The sequence below is a fragment of the Ochotona princeps genome, chromosome 6 (genome assembly GCF_030435755.1).
Source record: "Ochotona princeps isolate mOchPri1 chromosome 6, mOchPri1.hap1, whole genome shotgun sequence".
Lineage (NCBI taxonomy): Eukaryota > Metazoa > Chordata > Mammalia > Lagomorpha > Ochotonidae > Ochotona > Ochotona princeps.
In genome coordinates this window covers 69,306,508-69,331,103 of record NC_080837.1, presented here as the reverse complement: position 1 = coordinate 69,331,103, position 24,596 = coordinate 69,306,508, and the positions used below count along the sequence as shown (strand labels likewise).

The 24,596-nt window shown below is 42.7% G+C and overlaps 2 protein-coding genes and 1 non-coding gene across 3 annotated transcripts in view; 1 reads left to right on the top strand and 2 right to left on the bottom strand.

The window, feature by feature from the left end:
* GPR137C (G protein-coupled receptor 137C) overlaps positions 1-19,071 on the bottom strand; it is a 50,769-nt gene extending 31,698 nt beyond the window's left edge. The window contains exon 1 of the mRNA XM_004584824.2: positions 18,564-19,071. Coding sequence (XP_004584881.2) covers positions 18,564-18,995 — 432 coding nt within the window. The 5' untranslated portion in view covers positions 18,996-19,071. The remainder of the gene's footprint in view (positions 1-18,563) is intronic.
* Positions 7,664-7,766, bottom strand: LOC118759315 (U6 spliceosomal RNA). The gene has a single exon (XR_004996112.2). It is a non-coding gene; the product is annotated as a U6 spliceosomal RNA (small nuclear RNA).
* A 485-nt stretch (positions 19,072-19,556) lies between the features above and the next one.
* The window catches only part of TXNDC16 (thioredoxin domain containing 16), an 86,019-nt gene continuing 80,979 nt past the window's right edge, over positions 19,557-24,596 (top strand). Inside the window, exon 1 of the mRNA XM_058666441.1 lies at positions 19,557-19,864. The gene's annotated coding sequence lies outside the window, so the exon portion shown is untranslated. The remainder of the gene's footprint in view (positions 19,865-24,596) is intronic.

Here is a 24,596-nt window from a genome sequence, read left to right as displayed (position 1 = left end):
TCATTCAAGCACTTTGTTGTGGTGCTGTGTCATGGGGGTGGGGGTCTGTGCAATATACAGCAGAAACTGAAGGGTCTCTGTTAGAGGTAAGTTAGCCCAGAAAAAAGATGACCCATATGTTAAATCAATAGAAAAGATAGTTGAAGAAAAATTTGTGGAGAGATGCATAGAAGAAAAATTTGTGGAGATATGCACAGATAACATATTTCCTAATGTTTTTGTCTAAAAAATAAAGAAATAGGGACATGGTGAATGATGGTTCATGATGCAGAGAAAATTTAGTGGAATAAATATTTTTCCCCTTAATACAGCAAAAGGCAAGGTGATCTGGGAAGGAATGTTAGTTTTTAGCATTTGCAATATGAGAAACATTTGAACACATAAATAGAAGGTTGATTAAAAAACAGTGACATTCAGAGAGAGCTGGTTAGTCATGCAATTGATGGTAGACAATGCACAACTGGCAGTTTCTTGACTTTAAAATGCAAACAATCCAACAGAAAAAATGGATGCTACTATAAAAAGTTCAGATAACTAAGGTGAGTTTTTCATTGATACTTTTAACCATAAAACATGGGAACTACCACAAAGAACTTAACTGTGCTGGGTGAACAAGTTTATCACAGCAAAAAGTCAAGGACTGAGTCAATGGATTTGAGAACAGGAAAATACAAAGGGGAGATCAGAGGAAAGGTGATGAAGGATTAGGATAAAAGTGGAGAACAGATAAAAGGATGGATTTCAAATATGTAAGGGAAATGGCAAGACACTAGTCAGGAAGAATGGGTCCAGTGTTAAGAGGTGTTCCATGGTGTGCTCACCCTACTGATCGGCTCTAACAGATAGGAGGGCTTAGAGATTGAAAAACAAGTGAACTGAGACATTGGATGGGTTATCCACTTAGGCTTTGAAAAAGATTGTATATCTCGGGAGACTAGGAAAGAATGGGGAAAGTGCTGATTCACCCAGGAAGATGGAGGCATCACAGCCAATGATGACCTAATCAGATGGCACAGACTGCAGAGAGAGATGATGGTATAACATCAGTCAGTAGTAAGAAGCAAAAAACAAGCTGATTGCTCTTGACACAAAAAGCATGAAGAGTCATTCGGATAAAGCTAGATTTCAGTGAAAGCATTTAAAAGGATCAGATAAAGAAGAGGATGAAGATAAGGTGGAGGGATAATTTCTAAAATTACAAGTCACATGATTACGTCTGTCTGAAAGGAAGCTGAGCTGGATAAGCAGAGAATTAAAGGTCAATGGCCATTTCTGGTTCCCAGAATGCATTACAACGCTCAAGTCACTTGAGAGCAAAGTTAAAAACAATGATCTGGTATCAACAGACGCCAAGTATTTTACATTATGTAGCTAAAAGGACATGATCCTGAATAACAAAATATTTAAAAAGTAAAACTTAAGGTGGTGGAGATAATTCACGAAACTAATAAGCACAAGTCTATGCGTATTAATAATACATATATACAAATGACATGCTATCAATGGCCATATCTTTCTAGATCTTTTTCATACTAAAAAAACTGAGTAAATAGGCCACTTACAGAGGGATGTTATGCTTGGTAAAGTAAGCCAGTCCCCAAAAGTTAAATATCATGTTTCTTTTGTGGTGATTAAGGTACAGTGTACAAAAAACGTAATGTAGTTGAGCAAAATTAGTATTCTGAAATTTGATTGTTTATAACCCTTGTCTATACTCTTGAGGAACAATGATTTTTCCTTCCCTATTAACCACTTGCTGAACTCTTTATTTAGTGGAAGGTTAAGTTTGGGATTATAAAGAAAACGGAAACCATATCACTGTAAAAACTTAAAGAAAAACAAGAAAGAGTAGGGAGGGTGAGAGTAAAAGGGGGTGGAAAGGATCATTATGCTCTACAGTGCATGTGTGAAATACAAAAAACGTTACTGCAAAAATTAAAGAGAAAATTAAAAATTAAAAATTAAAATTAAAGAGAAAAACGTATGCCTGTAGTTATCTCACAATTTGAAATAAAATCTTCTATCTTTATACTAACATTTTAAGGAAATATGAAGAATTGTCAGAATTGATGGATATCAAATGTGTTTCATCATATAACCCACCTTGATCCCATATACAAACCAGTACTGCTAATTTAGAAAATACTGATTTTTAAAATTAGTGATTTCTTCAAAAAGATTTATTTTTAGAGGAAAGGCAGATATACAGAGAGGAGGAGAGACAGAGAGGAAGATCTTCTGTCCGATGATTCACTCCGCAAGTGGCTACAACGGCCAGAGCTGAGCTGATCCGAAGCCAGGAGCCTCTTCTGGGTCTCCCACGCGGGTGAATGGGGTCCCAAGGCTTTGGGCCATCCTTGACTGCTTTCCCAGACCACAGGCAGGGAGCTGGATGGGAAGCAGGGCCTCCTGGATTAGAACTGGTGTCCATATGGGATCTCTGCACGTACAACGCAAGAACTTTAGCCTCTAGGCTACTGTGCCAGGCCCAAATCAGTGAATATTTAAAATGTTATTACTAGCATATTCAACTGTAAACTTTTGTAATATGTGACCTACAGATAGTGCTCTGAAATGATTGCTCCACTTTTAAAAGGAGACCTTTATATTTTGTCTTCTTATTTTGTTCTTCAAGTAAAGGGAAGATAAGAGTGTTACAAATATACTTGGTGAACCTCAAGAAAACCTTAATACAACTATTCCAAGACTTGAGGATGGTAACATGGCAGGAATATTTTTATCCTTCATACATTTGCTTGTTGAAACCTTTGTGTGACAGTGTTAAAAGGTGGGGCCCTTGGGAGGTGCTTAGCTCCTAAGGATGGAACCCTCATGAATTGGTTAGTACCCTTAAAGAGAGACTCCACAGGTTCCTGCAGTTCCCTGGGGCTGTGGCTGCAGAGATGGGATTCCTGCACAGGGTGTGTGTGTGCAGCAGGTGTTGGTGAGCTGCTGTGAGCGTGCTGGGGGGAGGGGGAGAACGACAGTTGAAGTTGTGTACTACGCCCACAGGAAGCTGTTTTGATGATGAGTTAACTCCACTTGTTGCCAGATTCTTACCTGGAAAAGAACCTGAAGACCATGTGGTTCAACTTCCAGCATGCAGATGCGGAAACTAAACCCAGAGGTAGGGGTGGGGTGTGTGTGTATGTGTGTGAACAAATTGCAAAATCAAGAAGAAAACTGGGTTTCAGTCTTACTTTGCCACATCTGTCCTTGGATTCTTTCCCTTTTGGATCAGTGAAATACGGAAGAGTGTCTGCCCATGCTGCCTGCCCAGCACTCCCTGGCGTCTTTCTCAGGAAACTATCGCGGGGTCATACATGAAAATAAGAAAAACGAACCAAGCAACAGAATGACACATTCCAGGAAGCACGATATTCAACACAGGTGAAAAAGATGATTTCCAAGATGACTCTGAAGGCAAGCCCCAGGGTGATCCAGGGCCTGGCTGCAGGCCTGGAGAGCAGCTGGTCAGAACCGCAGCAGGAGCAGGGATGCCTCTAGGAGCAGGGTAGCCAAGAAATGAGAAGAAACAAAAATTGGAGGAAAAACTTAACACTTTTAGTGAATGGTGGAAAATGCAGCCATTGTAGAGGCAAAGGAAAACTAAGAATATAAAGCCCAATTTTGTTTTTATTTATAATAATAATAAAGAAGAGACTCCATGGAGATGTTTCATTTGTACCCTGTGAGGGCTCAGGAAAAGGCACCATCTGTGACCCAGAAAGTGTACCCTGGCACCTTCATCTTGGACTCTGCGGCCACCATGGCGGTAAGCAGTAAGCTGCTGCTGACGAGCTGTCCAGTTCACGGGGCTTTGCAATAGCACAGTGAAAGAACTGAGACAGGAGGATTATCCTGGAGTAGTGTGTCATTTATCTCCCCTGTAGCAGGTGGACCATGTTGCCTGGAAGACAGTTATACTTCTAATAATACTTATAAAACACAGGTTTCTGTATGGAATTATTTTTCTACTTTGTTCATTTGAAGTAGAAAATCCACTAGAAAAATATCTACATAAACTTTGAAACAAACACAGAAGTGACCTGTGGTAAACAAGATCTTATTCATTGTGAGCAGCTAGGTATAGGAATTCAACTATATTCACCACTCTCACAGGACTCCTACCCAGGTTCTATCTCAGCTGCTTAAGTTGCTATGGAGACTAGGACACCATTGCCAACCTTACCTATGTTATTGCCTACATATAAAATGACTTTTTAGAAGACTACTTCAACTGTAACTTGAAGAGCTGTACCTTATCCAGATACAGATGTCTTTTTCAACACCTGTATTTCCTTTTTCAGAACTTTAATCTTACACATGGTTTGTTTTTGCTTCTTGTATTTCTCTTAGGATCCTAATGTTTAATTTTTTTGAATTTCATTTTTATAAGGTGAATGTATTTCATAATACAGATTTTGGGGCAAAGTGATAATTATCTGTGTTCTCACCCTCCCTCCTCATTCATTTATTTATATTTTTAAAAAATGACATACTTTCAGTTCCCTTAAAACTCACAAGCTCACTCCTCCATTAGATAAAGAATTTAACAAATAGCAAACAGCACAACATTGTTCCTCAAGAGTATAGAGCAAGACTATAAACAATTAAATCTCAAAATGTCCAATTGCTCACATAGAACAGTTTTTTTGGTCTCTATTTTAGGCACCACAGATCAGAAAAAAACATGTGCTATTTGTCATTTTGGGACTGGATTATTTCACTAAGCAATATCGCTTCTAGGTGTATCCATTTTGTTTCCAAATACAGGATTTTATTCTTTTTTACAGCTGAGTAGTATTCCATAGTATATATATTACATTTTCTTTATCCAGTCATCTGTCTGTGGACATCTGGGTTGATTCCTTACGTTAGCTACCAGGAATTGAGCTGCAGGAAACATATGTGTACATGTAACTCTCATATGTGATTTCATTTTTGGGTAAATACCTAGGAATGCAAAAGTCATATGGCAGATCTATTTTTAGGTGTCTGAGGAATCTCCATGCTGTCCTTCATGACGGTTGCGCTAGTTTAAAAAATATTTTTAAATGTCTTGCTCAGTCTGTCTTCTTTGAAGTGGCGTAAAGATGATATTACACAGTCAAATTGGGGTGTTGTGATTTATAATCAAGTAAATTTCTAAATACTGAATATATATATGAATACATTTATTCCTGCTTGAAATCCTTATAAAACAATAATCTTTTCATGAAAACTATAAACCTTTAAATCTGAGAATGGGAAAGGATACAGTGACAACCTACTGCAAGGTAGGAAGCAGATAGAGTTGTGTGTAATATATCTAGCCTAAGACTACCATCCATAGAAACTCTATATGTAAGACTGGGAACATCTTGGATTTCCAGAGGATTCCCAACATTCACTGAGTGATGAATGTTTCAGTGTACCTTAACCGGGAAAAACAATATGGCTTAAGCTGAATAGCCATTCTCTGCCAGTCTGGAATTTTGGTATATGTCAGGCATAAGATGCCTATTTGACCAACCTCCAAAAAAAATTGGGGACTGAATTTTTCATAATCTTCCCTGGCAGACATTTTCCAGGTTTTAACAAATTAGTACACATGGATTAAGTACATCCATATGTAACTCTGCTGGAAAGGGACTCTTGGTTTACTTTGCTTCCAGTGACCTTTTTCCTCCCCTGAATAATCTGCATCATTTTGCTGCGATAAACTAACTAGGAATATAGTAATCAGAAGTGACTGCCAGTATTTGTAGAGAACCACTGAGGTGGAGGGGAGTGTGAGGACTCCCAGAACAAAGGACGGTTACTCAAGTCAAGTTCCAGGCTAGGGTGACGAGGATGGAGGGCCAGCCTGACAGTGCATGTCAGAACCTTTGGGAGGTCCAGAAACCAGAAATGGGTACCACTCTTCAGAGAACTGACTTGCTAAAATATGAGTAGTGAAAAGCTGCTTGACAGTAGTTCAATCTTGACATCTCTCTTCCCTATCTATGCTCGTGGCAAATACTCTTCCTTCATGCTGGCAGGTATCTAGGTATTTCTTCTACCCAAAAGCCATTGGCCTGAAGTATGAAAATGAAATACTGGCCATGGTTGTTAGCTTGATAACATGCTAAATGCAGGGAGACCAATGTGTACACTAAGCACAGGAATTCTCCCTTACCTCAACCCTCTTGTCTCACCAGGCTTTTAAAATGCCTGAATAGACCTTTATTCTCTGAAAGAATTTTTTCCCCTGAGGGAACTGATCAGATGGAAAGAAAACATCTAAATGTATCTGAATCATGGGTTCCCTAACAAACAATCAAACCAGGTCAACCTTATAGCAAAGCTCAACTCATGCCTCATCTACATGCTCAGATTTTCCATTTTTAATTATAGTAGCTAAGTATAACCTAATAGTGTTCAGAAATATTTTATGAAAGAGATCAAAACAAACAAAATAGAATAAAAGCTAAGCAAAAACTATCATTAATAGAGTCAGGCAGATATTATATTCATGAGACAAAACCAAGATGCTATTTCCAAAAACCTGAAAGAAAAAAAGAGCTCAGAAAAATGAAACATGCTAATAGAAATAAAAAAATAAAGGGAAGGGAATAAGTTGGAGAAATATCCCTCCCCCCAAATAGATCAAAAGATAGAAGTGAAATAGAAGAGATAAGGATCTGTGAGTTTCAAATCAAAATGTTAAGGAGTTTCAGAAAGAGAACAGAAAACAAAGGCAAGTGAAAAATGAAAGTTAATTCCCTAATTAATAAATCTTCAAAGGCAAACTATTGCTTTACTAATAATGTCAGCATCATGTGCATGTCTTAACAACTAGCTAACAGCTGTTAAAGATCCGCAGAATTAGCATGTTGAACAATAACATATTTAGAAATCAAATCTGTTTAGTAACATTTTAATGACCGTGAAGCAGTTTGCCATCTTCATTTTGTGTTTTGTAGAATATCAAGTGCTTTTCTATGCTCTTTACCTAACCAAAAGTTTATTTACTATTTAAAAACATTCATTTTCCCTGTCTTTTATATGGGTGGATGGCAGGGACCTGGGTAACCTGAGCCATCATCTACTGCCTCTCAGTACGTGCATTAGCAGAAAACTGGATTGGAAGCAGAATAGCAAAAACTAGAATCATGGCACTTGGGCTTCTCAAGTGGTGGTGCTCCAACCCCTGCTCGTCTTCCAGCCTTTAAGATTTATTTATTTGAAAGACAGAGTAAGGTGCAGGGAGGGAAAAAAAAAAAAGAGTAACAGAGACAGAAAGAGAGACCTCGCATTTGTTGCTGCATTCCCCAAATGGATCAGATGCTACAGACTGGTCTAGGCCAAAGCCAAAAATCTGGAGTTCCATTTAAGTTCTCATATGGGTAGCTATATGAGTACTTGGGCTATCATCTGCTGTATCTCAGGTGCATTTGTGGGGAGCTGGATTGGAGCAGACAGGGCTTCAACTGGCACTTCCATGTGGGTTGCTGGCTCTACAGATGGAAGCTTAGCTCACTGCACTACAATTATGGCCCTTCTGGCTTTTTTTTGAAAAGTTCTATCATTATCTATTGTCACCTTTATGGGCTGTAACACTAGATTTTACCTCTCCTAACTTAGCATCCACTGATTAATCTTTCTACTTCCTATCCTCCCTCACTTCTCTCCAAGCCTCAAAAACATGGGACAATTCATGAATTTCCATGTTATCCTTGAGCAGGGTCCATGCTAATCTATTCTGCAGGTTCTTGTTTGAGTGTGTGCATGTTGAAATGAGCGTAACAGTAGCACTTTGAATTTAAGCACTGATGATGATCAGTAACAGCAGCTTAAACCTGTTACATTAGAAAGAGCACCGGTAGAGTCAAACGATCTTTCGACTTCTATTTTTCAGTGAAAGGGGCCTCAGTTCATCATGGGAAAAAATGGTGGTAATATCTATGACCTTATCTTACAAAGGCAGCAAGGGAACAGTGACATTACATATATTACCACTGATTGAAAAATAGAGAAATTTTGCTTTCTAAATGTTAAGTACAAGTAAGAAGGCAAAAGATGCTTAATTTTACAGAAGCTCTTATTTTCCATTTTTTTCCTGACCAATAATAAAGCTAACATTTGAGTCTTACTGCATTCTGATAATTACTACTGTGAGTATTTTGGAAGTATTAGTTCATTTAATTTTTATAGCCCAATAAGGTTTACACAGTTAACTATCCCACTTCTGGGAATATATCCAAAGGAAATCTGCATATGAGAAAGTGACCTGTAATCCTGTATTTACAGCAGCACAGTTTACAATGGCAAAAACATGGAAAGATTATGACTTTCTTTGAAAAATAAAAGTAAACATTTCTTTCAAATCTTACTAATGGCTAATTACCTTAGCCATTGAATTAACTAAATATTGATCACATATATAACATTTCTAGGTGCTGAAGTGAATGCAAAATTTCCTTCAAAATAAGTATAAAATAGTGACTGATCTAAAGCAGTATACAATAAAGCAAAGGGGGTCTAGTACAATGGCTTAGTGGCTAAATTTTTGCCTTGCAAGCACTGGGATCCCATATGGGCACGAGTTTGTGTCCTGCTGCTCCACTTCCCATCCAGCTCCCTGCTTGTGGCCTGGAAGAGCAGTAGAGGATGGCTTAAGGCCTGGGGACCCTGCACCCGTGGGGGAGACCTGGAGGAGGCTCCTGAATGCTGGCTTCAGATCGGCTGAGCTCTGGCTGTTGCAGCCACTTGGGAAGTGAGCTGGTGGATGACAGATCTTTCTTTCTCTGTGTAAATCTGCCTTTGCAAACATAAAACAAAGGAAGGCACACATCAGTAGTATATCTTAGGCTACACTGTACTTTTTTTTACATTTGGTCATATCTAGAACAGAACTAATTTTTCCCGTATGTCACCCAGAGATTATCTTAACTACTTTTGATTGGCATTAAAAGTAATTAAGTTTTGTTGCATGGAAATTATAAAGATTTTATTTATTACTTTAAGTAATGTGGAAGATGACAATGACAATATAAATCAGATCATGCATTGTGTTTGATCACAAATATGTCTTGCATGGCTTCTCCAGTGTTAGCTCCTATCATTTTCTAATAATACTTGAATCTCCTGTCATTGGTTCAAAAAGATTTCTCATGTTGTCCTGCATGCTTTAATGATTTGGCAGTGTTGTCTCGCATGTGAACTGAATTCATGTGTTTGTCTTCTTTAGACATACTTGCTCTGATTCACTGAGGTCGCCATGCCTCACTATATTCTCTCAGGTAATACCATCCAGGCCTTTCCAGGCATTTGAGTTTAGGATCCCTGTTTAAAGCAAACTCATTTTTTCCCCTTTCAGACGAATAGGCATAGAAGTAGAGAAACAGAAAGGGGAAGTGCAGAGAATGTGCTTCTGTGAAACTAATATTCAGGGGCTCCTTCCTCCCTAAACATTTAGTAGATGGTCAACAAAACCTCATTCATTCAATAAATATATTTTTTTAACATCTAATACATGCCAGGTAGCAGGGTACGAGGAATACAGTCAATACTTGGGTCCTACTCCTACAATGTTTACAGTGTAGTAACTTCTCAAAAAGGAATTTATATAAACATAAAATGATAACTTAAAATGACAGGAAGGCTAGGGGAATAATGTTCTTCCACTGTATAATGTTGGAATCTAGCCTACTTGGATAGTTGGGTGGAGGCTTAGCTGAAAATGTGAAACTCTTGAGAGTTCACTAAAGCAGGAGGAAAGAATATTCCAAACAGCAGGAGAATAGGGAAAAGCTTTGTGACAGAAGGGAAATGGCAAGTATGAAATACTAAAAAGAACATTTAGCATGGCTGTCGTTGGCAAGAAACACCAGTGCAGCAGGCAATGAAGACAGAACCCCCGAGGGCTTTGTGGTACGTGTCACACTGTATCCTAAATGTAACTAGATTCAACAGAGGAATCTGGAGGTGCTATATAATTAGATTTTTACTTAAAAAGGAAAACTTGGGCAACAGTGTGAGGAACGTGGGCTTCAGATGATAGACACATTCCAATTAGAAGGTTAGTGGACTAGATAACAGATGGTTGTCGCCTGAACAAGGTGCTGCAATGGGCAATGGAGTCAAGAGGTGCTAGCAAGTAACAGCATTTGATGGTGGAGCGAATGTGAGATGTGATGAGAGAGCAGTCAAATCAAGAATGAGTTACTGATTTCTAAATAATAAAAATGGATAGCAGTGCCAGTTACTGAATTGGGGGAACAAAATCAGAGAGTCAGATTTTGTAGGAAATAGGTGTGGGATGGGGAAGAAGAAAGATGATGAGCTTAGTTAGGGAAATGCTGAATCGGAGGCATTTCAGATACTAAAAGGATGCCAACCTAGTGGAGAACCTAGAAAATCACAACTCTATGGAACAGTCGGGGTTCTAATCAGGGGTTCTAATCAGGGATGCATGTGTGGGTCACCTTTCAGGTGGTACAATTCCATGAATGTGAATGTCCTCACTTGGGAAGAAGAGGCCATTGGGGCTTAAGTCTTTAGAAACATTAGCCTGTTAAGAGAGAGACAGGTGAGCTGAACAGAATCTAGCAAGGCAGTTAAAAAAACAAAACAAATAGGAGGGTGCTATTCAATGACGTAGCTAAGAGTGTTAAGGAGAACGCCGTGAGTCACTGCCAAGAGATTCATGTGGATGAGGGCTAATAATGTTGTTGACATGAAGGTCACTGTGACATGGGAACAGAGTGATGGGGTAAAGGCAGATGACAGTGCTTGGAGAGTGAGAAAATGCTGGCACGTGCATGGTCACCTCCAGTTCGATCGTGACGAACAGCACAGGGTAGGTTTCAGCTTTGTCAAGTATATTTTATGTTTTCAGTTTTATTACTTTTTACATTCATCTCCTTCTGTTTCAATTCACCCTGTTGTTTTTGACATAAACTGGATGCTTAGCTTGTTAGGTTTCAAGTAAAAAAACAAAAACCTTTAAAAGTTCTAAACTTACTTTTGCCTGTCCACATAGTTATATCACTCAAGTTATGCTATACAGCATTTTAATTCTCATGCTTTAAGTATTTTCTATATTTCAATCTATTTCTTTATAAATTTCTCATAAGTGCTTTCAATTTTTCTAAAAGAATGTTATTTCTGCTATTGAATGTTAACAATGCTTTAGGAGAGAATGCAATCTACGAAATAGTAATTCCTTGAGATTTAATAGCTAACAATCACACCACAAGCCATATGCCATGCCAAATATTGAAATGAATTCTATAAGTTATTCACAACTTTATAAGGCAGGTACCAAGACTATAATTTTTACAAACAGAAAAATACACACTGTACCCTAATGTAACTAGCACTTCATTGCACATTTTACCTTTCGCCCTCACTTTATTTTTCACTCTTGGGGTGAACTGCAAATAGATCCCCGTACCTTTCTACAAGCAAATTTCATTAAGGACAACTCATACAACACACTGCATGTACTTTGGGTATACAGTTCTGACTTTTGAGAGCTGTAGATATTCTACAGATTCACCTCAAAATTAAAATACACAACTCCCCACTCACTAAATCTGATCCTGTCGACTTGTGCACCTTGCCTTTGTCCCATCTGACAACTGTGACTACAGTACTGCATTTTCTAAAGTATAAATGGACTTAACACGAGCGGAGACTCATTTTTGCATAGCTTTTTTCGTTCAGCGCACTGATTCCAAGACAGATTCTTGTTTACCAGGTTTTTTTGGCTGCTAATATTCCTACCATTTTTTTCTTATCTATTCACTTTTTAAAAAAGATTATGTGAAAGCTGGAGTTATAGAGAGGGAGATGGAAGAGCAAGCTTCCATCTGCTGGTTCTGCCCCCAGACAGTACTGGGCCAGGTAGAGGCCAGGAGCTTCCTGTGGTCTCCCCAGGGGTACAGAGGCCCAAACATTTCTGCTATTTTTCCCAGCCCCGTAGCAGGGCGATGGATTGGGAGCGGAGCAGCTAGGACGTAAACCAGCACCCATATGGTATGCCACTGCTGCCAGCAGAGGCTCCTCTACTGACTTCTATTGGAAATCTGAGTTAATTTCAGTTTAAAACCAGTAAGAACATTTACATTCAAGATACTGTGAGGATATCATCTTCCTTTGGGGTAAATACCTATGACTGTGATGACTGCATTTTAAGACAGGTTTATGTTTTATTATTTTTTTTAAACTGTCAAACTGTTTTTGAAAGCGGTTGCAAAAATTTACAATCCAATCATCAGTGTATAAGTTCTTTGGTTTTCTTTTACCAATTTTATTTTCACATTTAGATCTATAAATGTAAAATCCATATTATGTTGGTTTTAAAGTATGCAGTGAAGTAAAAATCAATTTCATTATTTTTCTTCATAAATGTATCCAAGCATTACATCACTATGTTCTGCCAAAACTTTTTAGCCACTAAATCAGGTTGGTAGCTTTGTAAAATATTAGTTGTGCACGTGTATGTGGTTCTGATTTTGGATTCTCCATGCTGCTCCATTGAACTGCAAGTTTACCTTTCTACTGTACTGCACTGTCTTGTTTCCTGCAGTATTATGCTGTCATGAAATCAGGGAGAATGGATGGAGCCAGCATTCCAGCATAACAGGTAAGGCTGCCTCCTGTAATGCCAGCTTCCTAACGTAGGTGCAGGCTAGAATCCCGGCTGCTCCAATTCCAAACCAGCTCCCTACTGTGTGGTTGGGCAAAGCAGTGAGAGACAGCTGGAGTTCTTGGGCCCCTGCCATCACATGAGAGAGTCACAAAACGCTGCTGGTTTCAGATGGGCCTTGCTGCAGCTATTGTGGACATGTAGGGAGCAAACCAGTGGATGGAAGATTTTTCTCTCCAATCTACTTTTCAAATAAATAAATCTCAAAATAAGCAAACCTATCTGGGAGTTGAATCCTTCAGCTTCGTTCATTTACAAATTATTTGATATTCTAAGTTCTTTGCAGTCCCATATGTATTGTACAATAAACTTGGTAATTTATAACAGGGCAGTCCTATAGAGATCATAGGAGCCATTGCATTGAATATACAGGGCACACTGGGGGAGCTGTGACGTCTTAAAAAGGTCTTCCAGGGAGTATTTGTTATTTACTATGGCCTTCTCTTTCTCTTAAAAATTTTTGCTGTATTTGCCATGATCATTCTGTAGGTTTAGAGTTCCCTTCCCTTTTCCCTCCCTATTTCCTCCTCTCACCGTTTCCATCCACATTATTGCAGTAGCATAGTCCTGTAGTAGCACAAGTTTAGCATTCTGGTATTTAAGTGTATCGTAGGCCATCTAACATATTTGCTGGGTTTTCATTGTAGAGGTACTGTGCAACTTTGATTACATTTGTTCCTAAGTGTTTTATTTGGGGAATACTATTGTAAATACAATTTTTATATTTTACTTTCCAGTTGTCTCCTGCTGTTACATGAGGTTATATCTTGCAAGCCTGTTAAATTCACTGTTTGTTTCTAGTAGTTTCCTGATTGTTTTGCTGTGCCCCTGTATCTTGCCTGTGACATCATAAGGTCAGGTGTGGAATTTTCCACTTAATGGCATCATACACCACTCTCAAAGGTTCAGGTTTTGAAGTATTTCAGATTTTTGGATTAGGAATATTCAGATTGTGTGTATCATATAATTTTAAATCTAAATTACTTATGTTACATTACACAGTGTGATTTTGTTTCTGGAGTTCATGTTTCGTGAATTTGTCAGGATTCTGGGTTTAAAACGTATTGCTCCACACTAGACTCATACTTGTTACTTAAAAGTATTGAAGGTTACTATTGGGCAAAAATAATTTTCATTTCCAAGTTGTGTCTCCTTATTCCTAAAGTCATAGCACTGATGCGATCGAGACTTCAAATTTACAAGTTTTTCTTTTTATTGAGACAACTTGCCATGAGACTCAAGAAAGCCTTTCCTTTCTCCATTTTATGCCCTTTTACCTGGTCAAGGCAGAGATAGGCCAAATTCCATTATCAACTTCTAACGACCTGCTTTTTTCCTTAGTTTGTCTACTGAAGATGCATGCTTGCAGGATTCTGACTTTGTTTTGGAGGCATGAAATCTCTAATCAGACCTATGCATCCTATACATCAAGCATATAAGTTACAACCTGGGATGTGGGCCAGCAGGAAGCTGCTGACTGTCATCCTCACGATCAACATCTTTGTGGAATTTTCATATTCTGTGTTCATTTTTTTAATGTGTGCTTTTGTGCTTGGAGGAATTTTCTTATCAGTTCAAACATTGAAAAGATTAAATAATCTCTGCGGCAATATTAAGAGTTTCAGTCTTTAGCCAGCAAGTTGGTTCTGGTGTCTACTCTAAATGGGAAGTGAGGGTAGTCTACTGAGGGGAATAATGCATTTGCCAGGAAGCAGAGAAGATATGAAACAGTGTGAAAAACAAAGGTGGATAAACATAGAATAATACACTAATTAGTGATGATCATCCAAAAATGTTATGTTGCAGGAAGACATCATTTTAGGAGAATTCATCACACCTGGCCTATCTATACTAGTCTCATAGTCTCTACATAATAGCCAGATGTGGCCATAACAGCCATATAGCACTAGACAAATCACATTTTAAAAAGACTTATTTCATTGAAATTATGAAGAGCCATGTCACACAGTGCTTTGAAAATATTAAGTCCATAAAATTGAAGGCAACGTAATCATTTCTTTTGCCATAGCAATGTGTCCGAAACGCTTGACTCACAGATGGCCTCAGGAAACAGAAGACCGAGTTAGTGGGTAAAATGTAGCTTGGTAGATTCAGACAAAGCATTTGTAACCACAGTTACAGTCAAAGCTGGAAGTATCTCACTACTACTAGTAACTGACTCAGGGTATGAGATTTACTTGTGCTACAAGTTTTCCAATTTAGCACAATTTAATAGCACCAAGTTAATAAATCCCTAATGATGATGTTCTGTTTGCTATGATATGAGAGCGTTTGTTAGGACGGGCACTTGCTTCAGGAGTAAAGACACTGTTAACGTGCCTGTCTCCTACAGTGGAGCAGTGGGGTTTGCCAGCCAGTTTTGCTCCTGACTCCAGCTAATGCAGACCCTGGAATGATGCCTTGAGTAACCATGTTGCTGTCACCCAAATGGTTGAACTGCACGTGGTTCTTGGGCTCCTGCCTCGAGTTAGGGGCCATTTTAGGCGCTTTGGATAGTGAGTCAGTGGGTGAAAGCTTTGTTTCTCAAATAATAAAATATTTATTAAGCCAAAGTCTGAATATTGGCTCCACTGTTAATATTTTATCAGTTGTAATCAAAATTAACTTTTTATTTGACTATACCTGCTTCCAGGAGATTAACTGTAACAATCTGAAAATTCCCATTGCAGGTCCTTGTTGAGGCCTAGTGGGTTAAGCTGCCGCCTGTCACAACAACATTCCACACAGGCCCCAATTTCTGTTTCTGCTACTTCACATTGGATTCAGCGGCCTGCTAATGGCCTGGAAAAGAAGCAGAAAATGGCCCAAGTACTTGGCCCCTACTATACATGCGGGAGTCATTGAAGAAGCTCCTGGCTTCAGCATGGCCCAGACCTGGGCCCAGACCTGGATGTTAGGGCTATGTGTGGAGTGAACCAGCAGATGCAAAATCTCTTTCTCCTTCTCTCTTTGCAACTCTTTCAAATAAAATTTTTTTAAAAAGGAAGCCAAACTTTCAGAAAGGGCTATATCCTCTTAATCCCATACAAATGTAGTCATAAAAATAAACAGTAACTAATGTTAGTTTTTAATTTTTAATCCTTTTCCTTCTCCATCCTTTAGAAACTTTTTCTTTTTTTTTTTTAAAGGCAGAGTTACAGATAGAAGGAGGTATTGAAAGACCTTCCATCCACTAGTTCATAGCCCATATGGCCACCACTGCCTGAGCTGAGCCGATCAGAAGCCAGGAGCTTCCTTCAGGTCTCCCACACAGGTCCAGAGTCCCAAAGGATTGGGCCATCTTCTGTTACTCTCCAGGCCATAAGCAGGGAGCTGGATGGGAAGGGCAGCAGCAGCCAGGACAGGAGCCAGCAACCACATGTAATTCTGGTGTGTGCAAGGGGAGGATTAGCTATTGAGCCAGGTGCTGGGTGCTGGAAACAATTCGTAACTTTTTGTAAGCTTCCGAAGATACACCAAAATGTGTGTAAAGTAGCGTTTGTTTTAGTAGCTTTACATACCAATCCATTGCTCTTTATAATTGAGTCCTTATAATTAGAATGCTTTTAACTAGTGAGAAAGAGATGTAAATAATTTAAACAAGTCAAAAGAAAATGGCAATGGTATTTACATGGTAGGAAAGATGGCGATTTGTTTATCGGAGAGGCCAATTATCAAAACAAATAAGGGTTTTGTAAACAGATTTTTCCAAATAGTTGAAAAATGTTTACTTAACAAGAGTTATATATCCTAAATTCTTAAGTTTGATTAAAAAAAAGAGAAAAACCTACACCCTTGTTAGCAGACATGGCAGAAGAGAACTTTTGCCTAGCCTCTCTCCAGCTTGCCTTTTCATGGCTAATAGTTGCACATCACACAATCAAGAGTGCCATTCAATTTAACTTTTTGGTTAAAAAAATTTCCGTACGCACTTGGAATATTGGCAAGCACAAGTCTGAAAACCCAATCTAGACACTCTGCATACTTTATGCTGTAGAAGCATACTTTGGTTTTAGAACTCTGAGCTTCAAAAAAAAATTTTTTTTTTCTTCTCTGGTGACTGTTTAAGCACTCTGTGTTTACCTTTGGGTGAGAAGCCACGGCTGGCAGAGAACGCAGGACAGCCTGCGGAGGTGGCAACATGGGTGGGCAAGAATGGAAAATTTCATCTAGCTGTTCCCTTTATGCTGTGTGCTATACCTTAAGTAGCAGAGTATGTAACTATTGTATGATCAGCTCACCAGATATTTAACAGTGAATCATTAAGATGATTTTGTAAGGTTATAAAGTACAGGGGATAAGCTAGTCAGGTGACATCCACTGCTAGTCACTGTTAAGTACAGGATATCTGAAGCTACAGTGACACTTCAGATAAAGTCACTATCATACAAAAAGAAGGCAGGAAGAACGCAGTTAATCACACCAGTACCAGAAGTGCAAGAGCTTACACAACTAACAGATCACAACTACCTCAAGAAGTGACATAACTGTGGCACCATTATTAATCAGGATCTATGCCTTGTATTTATTATTTAGGTTGTTATTGTATTGCTTGGGCTTCTAACGGTGGAGAACGGAAGGGATTAAAGTTACATCAGTTTTGTTTCTTATTAACTTGAGTGCAGTGTATGAAATAGCTGAGGTGTGGCTGTTCAATTTTAAAATCACGCATTCAGTTTTCAATGAAGGGAGAAAATACGAATTTCACAAACGAAATAGAAATACTGCTGCAAGTATTTTTCTACTTTTTGTTTGTAACTATGGTCATTCTCATCACCTCCAACAGCCTTTGGCAGGGCTAGCTGCATAGCCCAATATCGTTCTATATTAGTATTAAGCATATGATGTCACCTGCTACCCCCCCCCAGGTTCTTCCCCCCTCCCCCAGGGAAAGAGGGACTTTTTTTTGGAGGGCATTTCTCAAAATATCACTAGCTGATATATATGATTGACAACCTTACACTCCCAAACCTGTTTGAAATGGGTCAAATACCTAAGCGCTGCAGAACAATGCCATCTAACCAGCGATTCCCCATCAGAGAGAAAGGGGGTGTGATTAGGTTCCCGCTATTAAGCAAGTTATGGCACAGTTTGGAGGTTTGTTTCTGCAATAGGCACGGGGTAAGCAGGAACTTCCTCCGTTAATTAGTTAAAAAAATATATATATAGGGGGTGGTGGTGGGGGTGGAGACAGACTATGCTCCAAGAGGTGGGCTCAGTCGCCAAAGCATCAAGCGACCGGAGCCAAAGCCAAGGGCTTCCCCGAGGCGCGTGCACCGAGCCCCGGCTCTGGTTATTGATGATGAAGCCTGTCACGGAACTATCGAACGGCATCGCGGCGAGGCTTCTGGAGCCACAGGAAAGGAGCCGCAGGAGGGAATAGAAGCTTCTAATAAAAGAAACGCAGCAACAATAGCAGAGGCACAGCTCTGCCTGGTGACGTAATGGCTGGCGGCCGGCCAGCTCCGGCACAGCCGCGGCTGCCTCAGCAGCCAGCCTCCCCTCGAGCCCGCTCCGGCTTCGGGGAGCCACGGGGCCGCCACTTCTGGCGAGGCCACTTTCTGGGGCAGGGGGGACATCCCTGCTCTACGGTGGAGGGCCGGACCCCGGGAACGAGGGGCTGTGGTTTTTTTTTTTTTTTTTGAAGTTGACGACACGCACACACACATACACACACACACAGCTTCGCCAGACCTGGCCCCCAGCCCTCTCCGAACCCGCGTCAATCACCGCTCAAGTTGGGTGCTCACTCCGGCCGGGCCTCAGTTTCCCCAGGCTGCCTTCCCGGCCCCCCCACCTCCTTGCAGTCGATGCAGATCGTCCGGCCCCAGCGCCCCGCTTCCCCGCTGGCCTCCCGGCGCGCACGTCCTCTCTCCCGCCTTACCTCCGCCAGGTACAGGTTGAGCAGACAGAGCGTGCAGAACTGGAGACAGGAGGGGAAGCAGTAGAGCAGCCAGTGGGGGAAGAAGTGCAGGTGAGCGGGCGGCCGGAGCAGGGGCAGGGAGCCGCTGAGCGAGAAGGCGGCGGAGAACAGGGTGGTCCGGAGCGCTGCCCACAGCAGGCAGAGGAAGAGGCAGAGGCTCTGGTAACTCAGCCGCCGCTCGCGGTAGAGCAGCAGGCGCCACAGCTGCAGGTAGGCAAAGGCAAAGAGCGCGGCGTAGAGCAGGGCGTGCAGGACGCTCAGCGCCAACTGCACCGAGCCCGGCACCGCGGCCCCTGAAGCGGCCTCGACGGCTGCGCTGCCGCCGGGCGTCGAGGGCTCGCGGGCGTTCGCGGGGGCGGCGGGCGCCGCCGGACCCGGTACGGTCACCCTCATGAGGGGCCTGGAGGGTGGGCGAGGGAGCGCGGGAAGGAAGGGGCCGGACTCGGAGCCGCCGTCGAGGATGAGAACGATTGCCCCGTTACCCCCACCCACCCACCCCGAGTCTCCAACCCCAAGAAGCGCCCTGACAGGAGCCGGAGCCCTGCGCGGAGCAGCCGCGGTTGCTCCCCTCTGCCCCGACACCGCCTCCTTTCCTCCGCACCCTCCCTCCCTCCCCGGGGGTCTCGGCTCCTCCTGCTGCGGCTCGGCTCCGTAGCTGCAAAAAACAACTCTCGGCTGGAGACAATCAGCTGAGAAACCCGAGCATTTGAGGCGCTCGCTCCGCACCGTGGGCTCGCGCCGATTGGCCCAGGCGGGCACGCCCCCGGAGCGCCGCGCTTGGAAGACCACGGGCCGTGGGACCCGTCGCTCGAGGGTCCCGGAGATCTGATTGGGCGCTCGCCGTCCCCGTTTTCTCCCTCCCCTTCTCTGCCCAGCCACGCTGTGGATTGGCCCAGCAACTGCAGGGCCGGCTCGCGCGGGCGGGAGGACTCGGCGGCCGGCTGTCACCTGGGGAGGCGCGCGCTCCGCCTCTCGCGCGGCCCATTGGCCGGAGGCTCCTTCACGCAGGGAGCACGAGGAGAAGGAGGAGATTTTTGGGTTGCCCAGGAGGGGCCGACCCTTTTGGGCCGGTGGTGGCCACGGGCGGGGAAGGAGGTGGCGCAGCGCAGGTGGGAGAATCGGTTGCCATTTGCCCGAGCCGACGGCCTCTCCTCGCCTTCAGCGTTCTCCTCAGAAGCGTGGCGGCGGGAACTGTGCATCGCCGTGCCCCGAGGGACAGCTCGAGTCTCTGGCCTCCTGTCTTGCACGCGGGTCTCGGGCAGGTGGGTGACAGTGTGGGTCCTTCTGTCGGCTGTCTGGAGTGGGAATTTCCTGTAACAAGGGTTGCAGCACGGTGGGTGTCAAGCATCTGCCGGATCCCCCTTTCTTCTGAGACTGCGGGTCCCCCGTTTTCACTGAGAGGGGGCAGAGCAGAGTGGGATGGTGTTTTGCTTTTTTTTTTTTTTTTTTTTTTTTCCAGCTGCAAGAGCTCTGAGAAACGCTTGAGACCTTCCTGGGGGCCGAGGGCGTGGAATGAAGCCGCGGGGTGGGTGGAGTTGGGTTGGGTGGCTGGAGAAGGGCCGGCCGGAAGAGTGGTGGTAGGATCACGTAGGTGTTGAAGGGGACAAGGGTGAGGGGAAAGTGGTTCTTTGAAACTCAGCATTGGAGATGTCCTGGGAGTGTGTCTGCTGGGACAGTGGCAGAGATAGAACTGTGAGTCTTCGATGGTGATGGTCTGTTGCCTTGAACTCCACAAGTGCTGAAGTTAGTCTTGCGTAAGGTGGCGCTGATCTAGGAACTGAGAGAGGTTAAAAAAAAAAAAAAAAGAAAAGAAACCAATGCTGTATGATGTCACTGCTGTAATAGGCAAGGCGTAAGTAGATCTTCCAATGTATAGAACTCCTTTGGCTTTTTTTTTCCCCACTTGGTAACTGGATAAGTACAGTGGTGAGAGCTGAAGAGGATAAGATACGTGTTTTCTGTGGGATGTGACATGACTTACTGGCACGGGGAGACGCCGCCCTTCCTCACTCAGTTACTTCTGTCTGGTGCTTTGCCCGAAAAGGGTGTTCCTCTGTTGCTTTGTTTCGCTTTTTTTTTTTTTTTCTCTGCTAGCTAAATCCCTTGTGCCCCAGATTCTGAAGCAGCTGTGTGCTCGGGCACCACAAGCAGCTGCGATTTGAGTGCTTGGTAGGATTGCCAGGCAGCAAATCTTGGCTTGGAAACATGGAGATCCTTCATCTGACGCGTTTGGCTGAGCCGGCTGACTAGCGCTTTGTACATCAGGGTACAACCTGTAACAAGTTCACGGACCCCGTCCAGCACGAACTCTGGGGAGAGAGCTGCTTCACCCTGTGAGTTCCTACTAGTGTATGTGGGAGCCACACATAGCTTTCCTCCTGTGGGGGACTGAGGGCCCATGACTGAAGTGACGTAATTTGCAGTTATGTGCTTAAGCACCTAATTATAAAATCAGAGTCAAGTGATTTGGGACCCTTGTCCTAATCAGGGGCACCACCTGTTGTCTGGCATGGTCTGTGACGTGTTCCACAATCGGTGAGGCCAGGAGGGCACTTGTGTAAAATGGTTCGGGCTTTCTTCCGCAGTCCATGGTGAGAGCAAGCAACCCCTGGGTCCTGTCGACACTGAGGTCTCTCGTTGGGGTACCTTTCCTCCGCTTCTTGGGGCACATCTGTGTGGCCTCTCCTAACTTTTTTAGAGCTCTGTGTTGGGCTGCAGAGAGAGGACTTTCTTCCCAGATGCTTTAAGGCGACGCTCAGTAGAAAACTGTGGACTTCTGTTTTTGCATCCACTGGTTCTTACATGATAAGCCCAGAAGATCTCATTATTTTATGTGAGGCTGCTTCAGGGTGCAGATTTGTTTCCCCAGTAGCAACACGAAGCTGTAAGTACACTAATTTTTGACAGAATGTTCTTGCAGGAACGTTTAAGCATTTTATGCCCCATTTGTTGTGAAATATCAAATATGGGCCCTCCTCCCCCAGAGAATTGTGCCTGCAAGTTTTGATGTAGTTTATTTGTTTAATGGTTGTGATTGTCAATTTCCTTTTTTTTTTTCTGAGAGGGAAAGCCATTAATGTCACATTTAACTACATAGAAAATTTAGCCTAGACAGAAGACACTAATCCAGGAAAACTTGTCGCTGAGTGCTCTTAAGTGTAAGTGTGTCCGAGTGCAGACCAGTTGGAGCCTGTTGGCAAGCTGAGGGCGGGTGGCTGCAGCGCAGCAGTCTCCGGGACATTTGAGAGTGGGCACTGTGTATTTCTGTATTCAGACCCGGAGCCCGAATGGGGTTGGCTTAGCTAGATCTGTCTTCCCTAACTACGCAAGACATAAAGACAAATCTCACTGTCTCCTCACTCAGAGGAAGACCTGTTAGCATTTCCCCCCCTTCTGGAAATACTTGCTGCTTGATGTCATCTGGGGAACTTCTTAATGTTTGGAGGCTGAACACAAAGCATTTTTGTTGTCTTTGGCATTTCCCTTGCAAGCCTTAGCCCTGTTCGTACTCTGGCCTTGCCGACTCAAGCTTACTGTGCTTGTCACCCTTTTCTGGCATTTGTCCTCGGGGACGTGTGACGGGTGGGCTCCATCAGGTACTTGATGCGAGAAAGTCATCACTTACATGTTAACTGTGGTCGCTGTTGTCAGGGGCAGCACACCCAAGACCTGAGGACATTCTAGGCCCCAAGAGTGAGAGTCTGTAACAGCTGGAGAGACATGTATGTTGCGTTGGCAAACATGCTGTGGCAGGCACTTGTCTGGGGCTTCTCCCTCCTTTGTAATATTGACATATATTGTGGTAAACAGTGAATTATATTTTAAAGAGCCATCTTCCCTTTTATGGTCTTCCTACTGCGGAATTGGGTCAATTTCCTGTGAATTCTTAGAGATATTCTGCTTTTAGATGGAGGATATGTATTTGATGCTTAATTCATTCTCTCCCCACCTGTTATTAAGGCTGTGTGTAGCTGTAAGGTTAGGTTGTTATGCTGGGATTACCCCAGAACTTTGGGAGTTAAAAATGAAAAGTTTATGTTCACCCTGAGTCACCTGGAAGCTTCACCCCATGTTACTATCTTTCTGGGCCTCGGAGAAGGCCTCATTCTGAGTGTTATTCATCATCAAGGTAAAGGGACTTGTGTCACAAAAAGATACATGTGTGCTGACTCAGAAAAACTTCCAGAAATTACGTGTATCATGGTACACATGTCATTGGCCACAGTCAACAACGGCTGTTCCTAACTCGAGGAAGTAGGGAAATACAATTTTAACTTGGGTGGAGGACTAGACTGCTTTGAGCAGTGCACCTTCCTTGTCAACCAATGCTTTTCTTCCTACATCCATGACTACGCAGTGGAAATGATGAGCCATCCCACCTAGTCGCTGTGTTAATGTCTAGAATCTCGTACAATTCCTTGTATTGGTAATAAACTTTACATGTCTGGTCATCAGATGCTTATCTTTCACTTGCTTGTTCAACTCCCAGTATAGAGGAGAAAGAGGTAGTTTTTTTGTTCCCGCTTGGCCAGGGGCAGAATGGAAGGCAGACATCAGCATTTACACTTGAAATTTACCTGGGAAAAGGTTGGTCCGGAGGCTCTGGGGGAATTATTGGGTTGGGGTAGGTTTGCAGAGTAGGGCTCCCTGATGACTTCCAGAGGGGACCACAAGGAGGGTGGATGAAGAGCGTGTTTTCTGGCTTGCCATGACATCATCTCTCTAGCCCTCCACCCAGCAGTATTTTCCAAGGCCAATTTAAAGTATAAATGCAATTTAAGCCAGTGTATAGTCAGGTTTTTTTTTAAATTACTTTTATTAAAATCCCTAGGAAATGCTTCCTACGTTTTTAGGTTCTCAATGGTTTCTTAGGTTCTTAGGAAGGAAGAAGATTCAAGATTGAGTCACCTCATAAGTTCAGGCATGCAGTGGAGCTGGAGCATAGTGGAGAAGTGGAACCATGGCAGGCCAGGAAGCAGAGAGCAACAGGGAACTCACCATCATGGTGCAGGTATGGGACTCTGCCCTCCCGACTTAACCCAATCCAATCACATTCCTAAGACCCTGCCTTAAGATACTAGTAGGATCTATCCTTTGCCCCAATCTATCAACTGCACATTGATCTATTATTGTTAACATAGGATTGTAGGGTTTGAACATCTGTGTGAGTTTGGGGAAGCTAATCTTTTTCTTTTTTCAGAATAAATTTATTTTATTTTTGGTGATGTTTACATGGTTAGGAACGATACATGCACATGTGGACTACCAGTTAGGGTGGGGAGGATCATGGAACGGGGGAAAGGGGAGGAGACAACTGTTTCCAATCTCCTGTTTTCTTCTTGTATCTAGGCAAAGTGGGAGAAAAGATGAGAGGGCAACTCCCAGCAGCCCAACCGCATCAGTACCTGGGCATGGTGGATAGCCACCTGATGTCATCCCAGGGTCCCCGATGTGGAGCATGTTCTGAGGACACTGCTAAAGTGGTTTTGATAGTTCCTAGATGCTGTTGATTTTGTTGCTCCAAGGTTAAAGAAATCCCTGCAAGGTCCATTGGCTGGCATAGTCTTCCTGTTTCTCCCCTTGACCAGATACTTGCTGTCAAAGCTTGGCCAGGAGAGCTGTCGTCCAATTTGTTCTGTCCTCCATGACATTATACGTCCTCTGCAGCCCTCAATGAACTGGTTATCATGTCCCCCGTGTGCATCTGGGCACGCTGTCCACTGCACAGGCTTCAACACAGAGGACGCCCAGTTCTGATGTATGGGCCCTGTGGTCAGACCACAGGTCCTATAATTTTCCCCATGGTTGGGGTTCTGAGTCCAGTGGTCCAGTTGAGGGGTAGGGGAGCCAAATCTTATTATTGAAGCCATAACACAAGAAGAAATTATATGAAAGCGAAAAAAAATCAAATTACACTTTTTGAATTTTATTAAAATTATTGAACAGTCAAAAATTATAGCACAAAATTTCTGGGAAAACTTCTCAGTTTCTGTG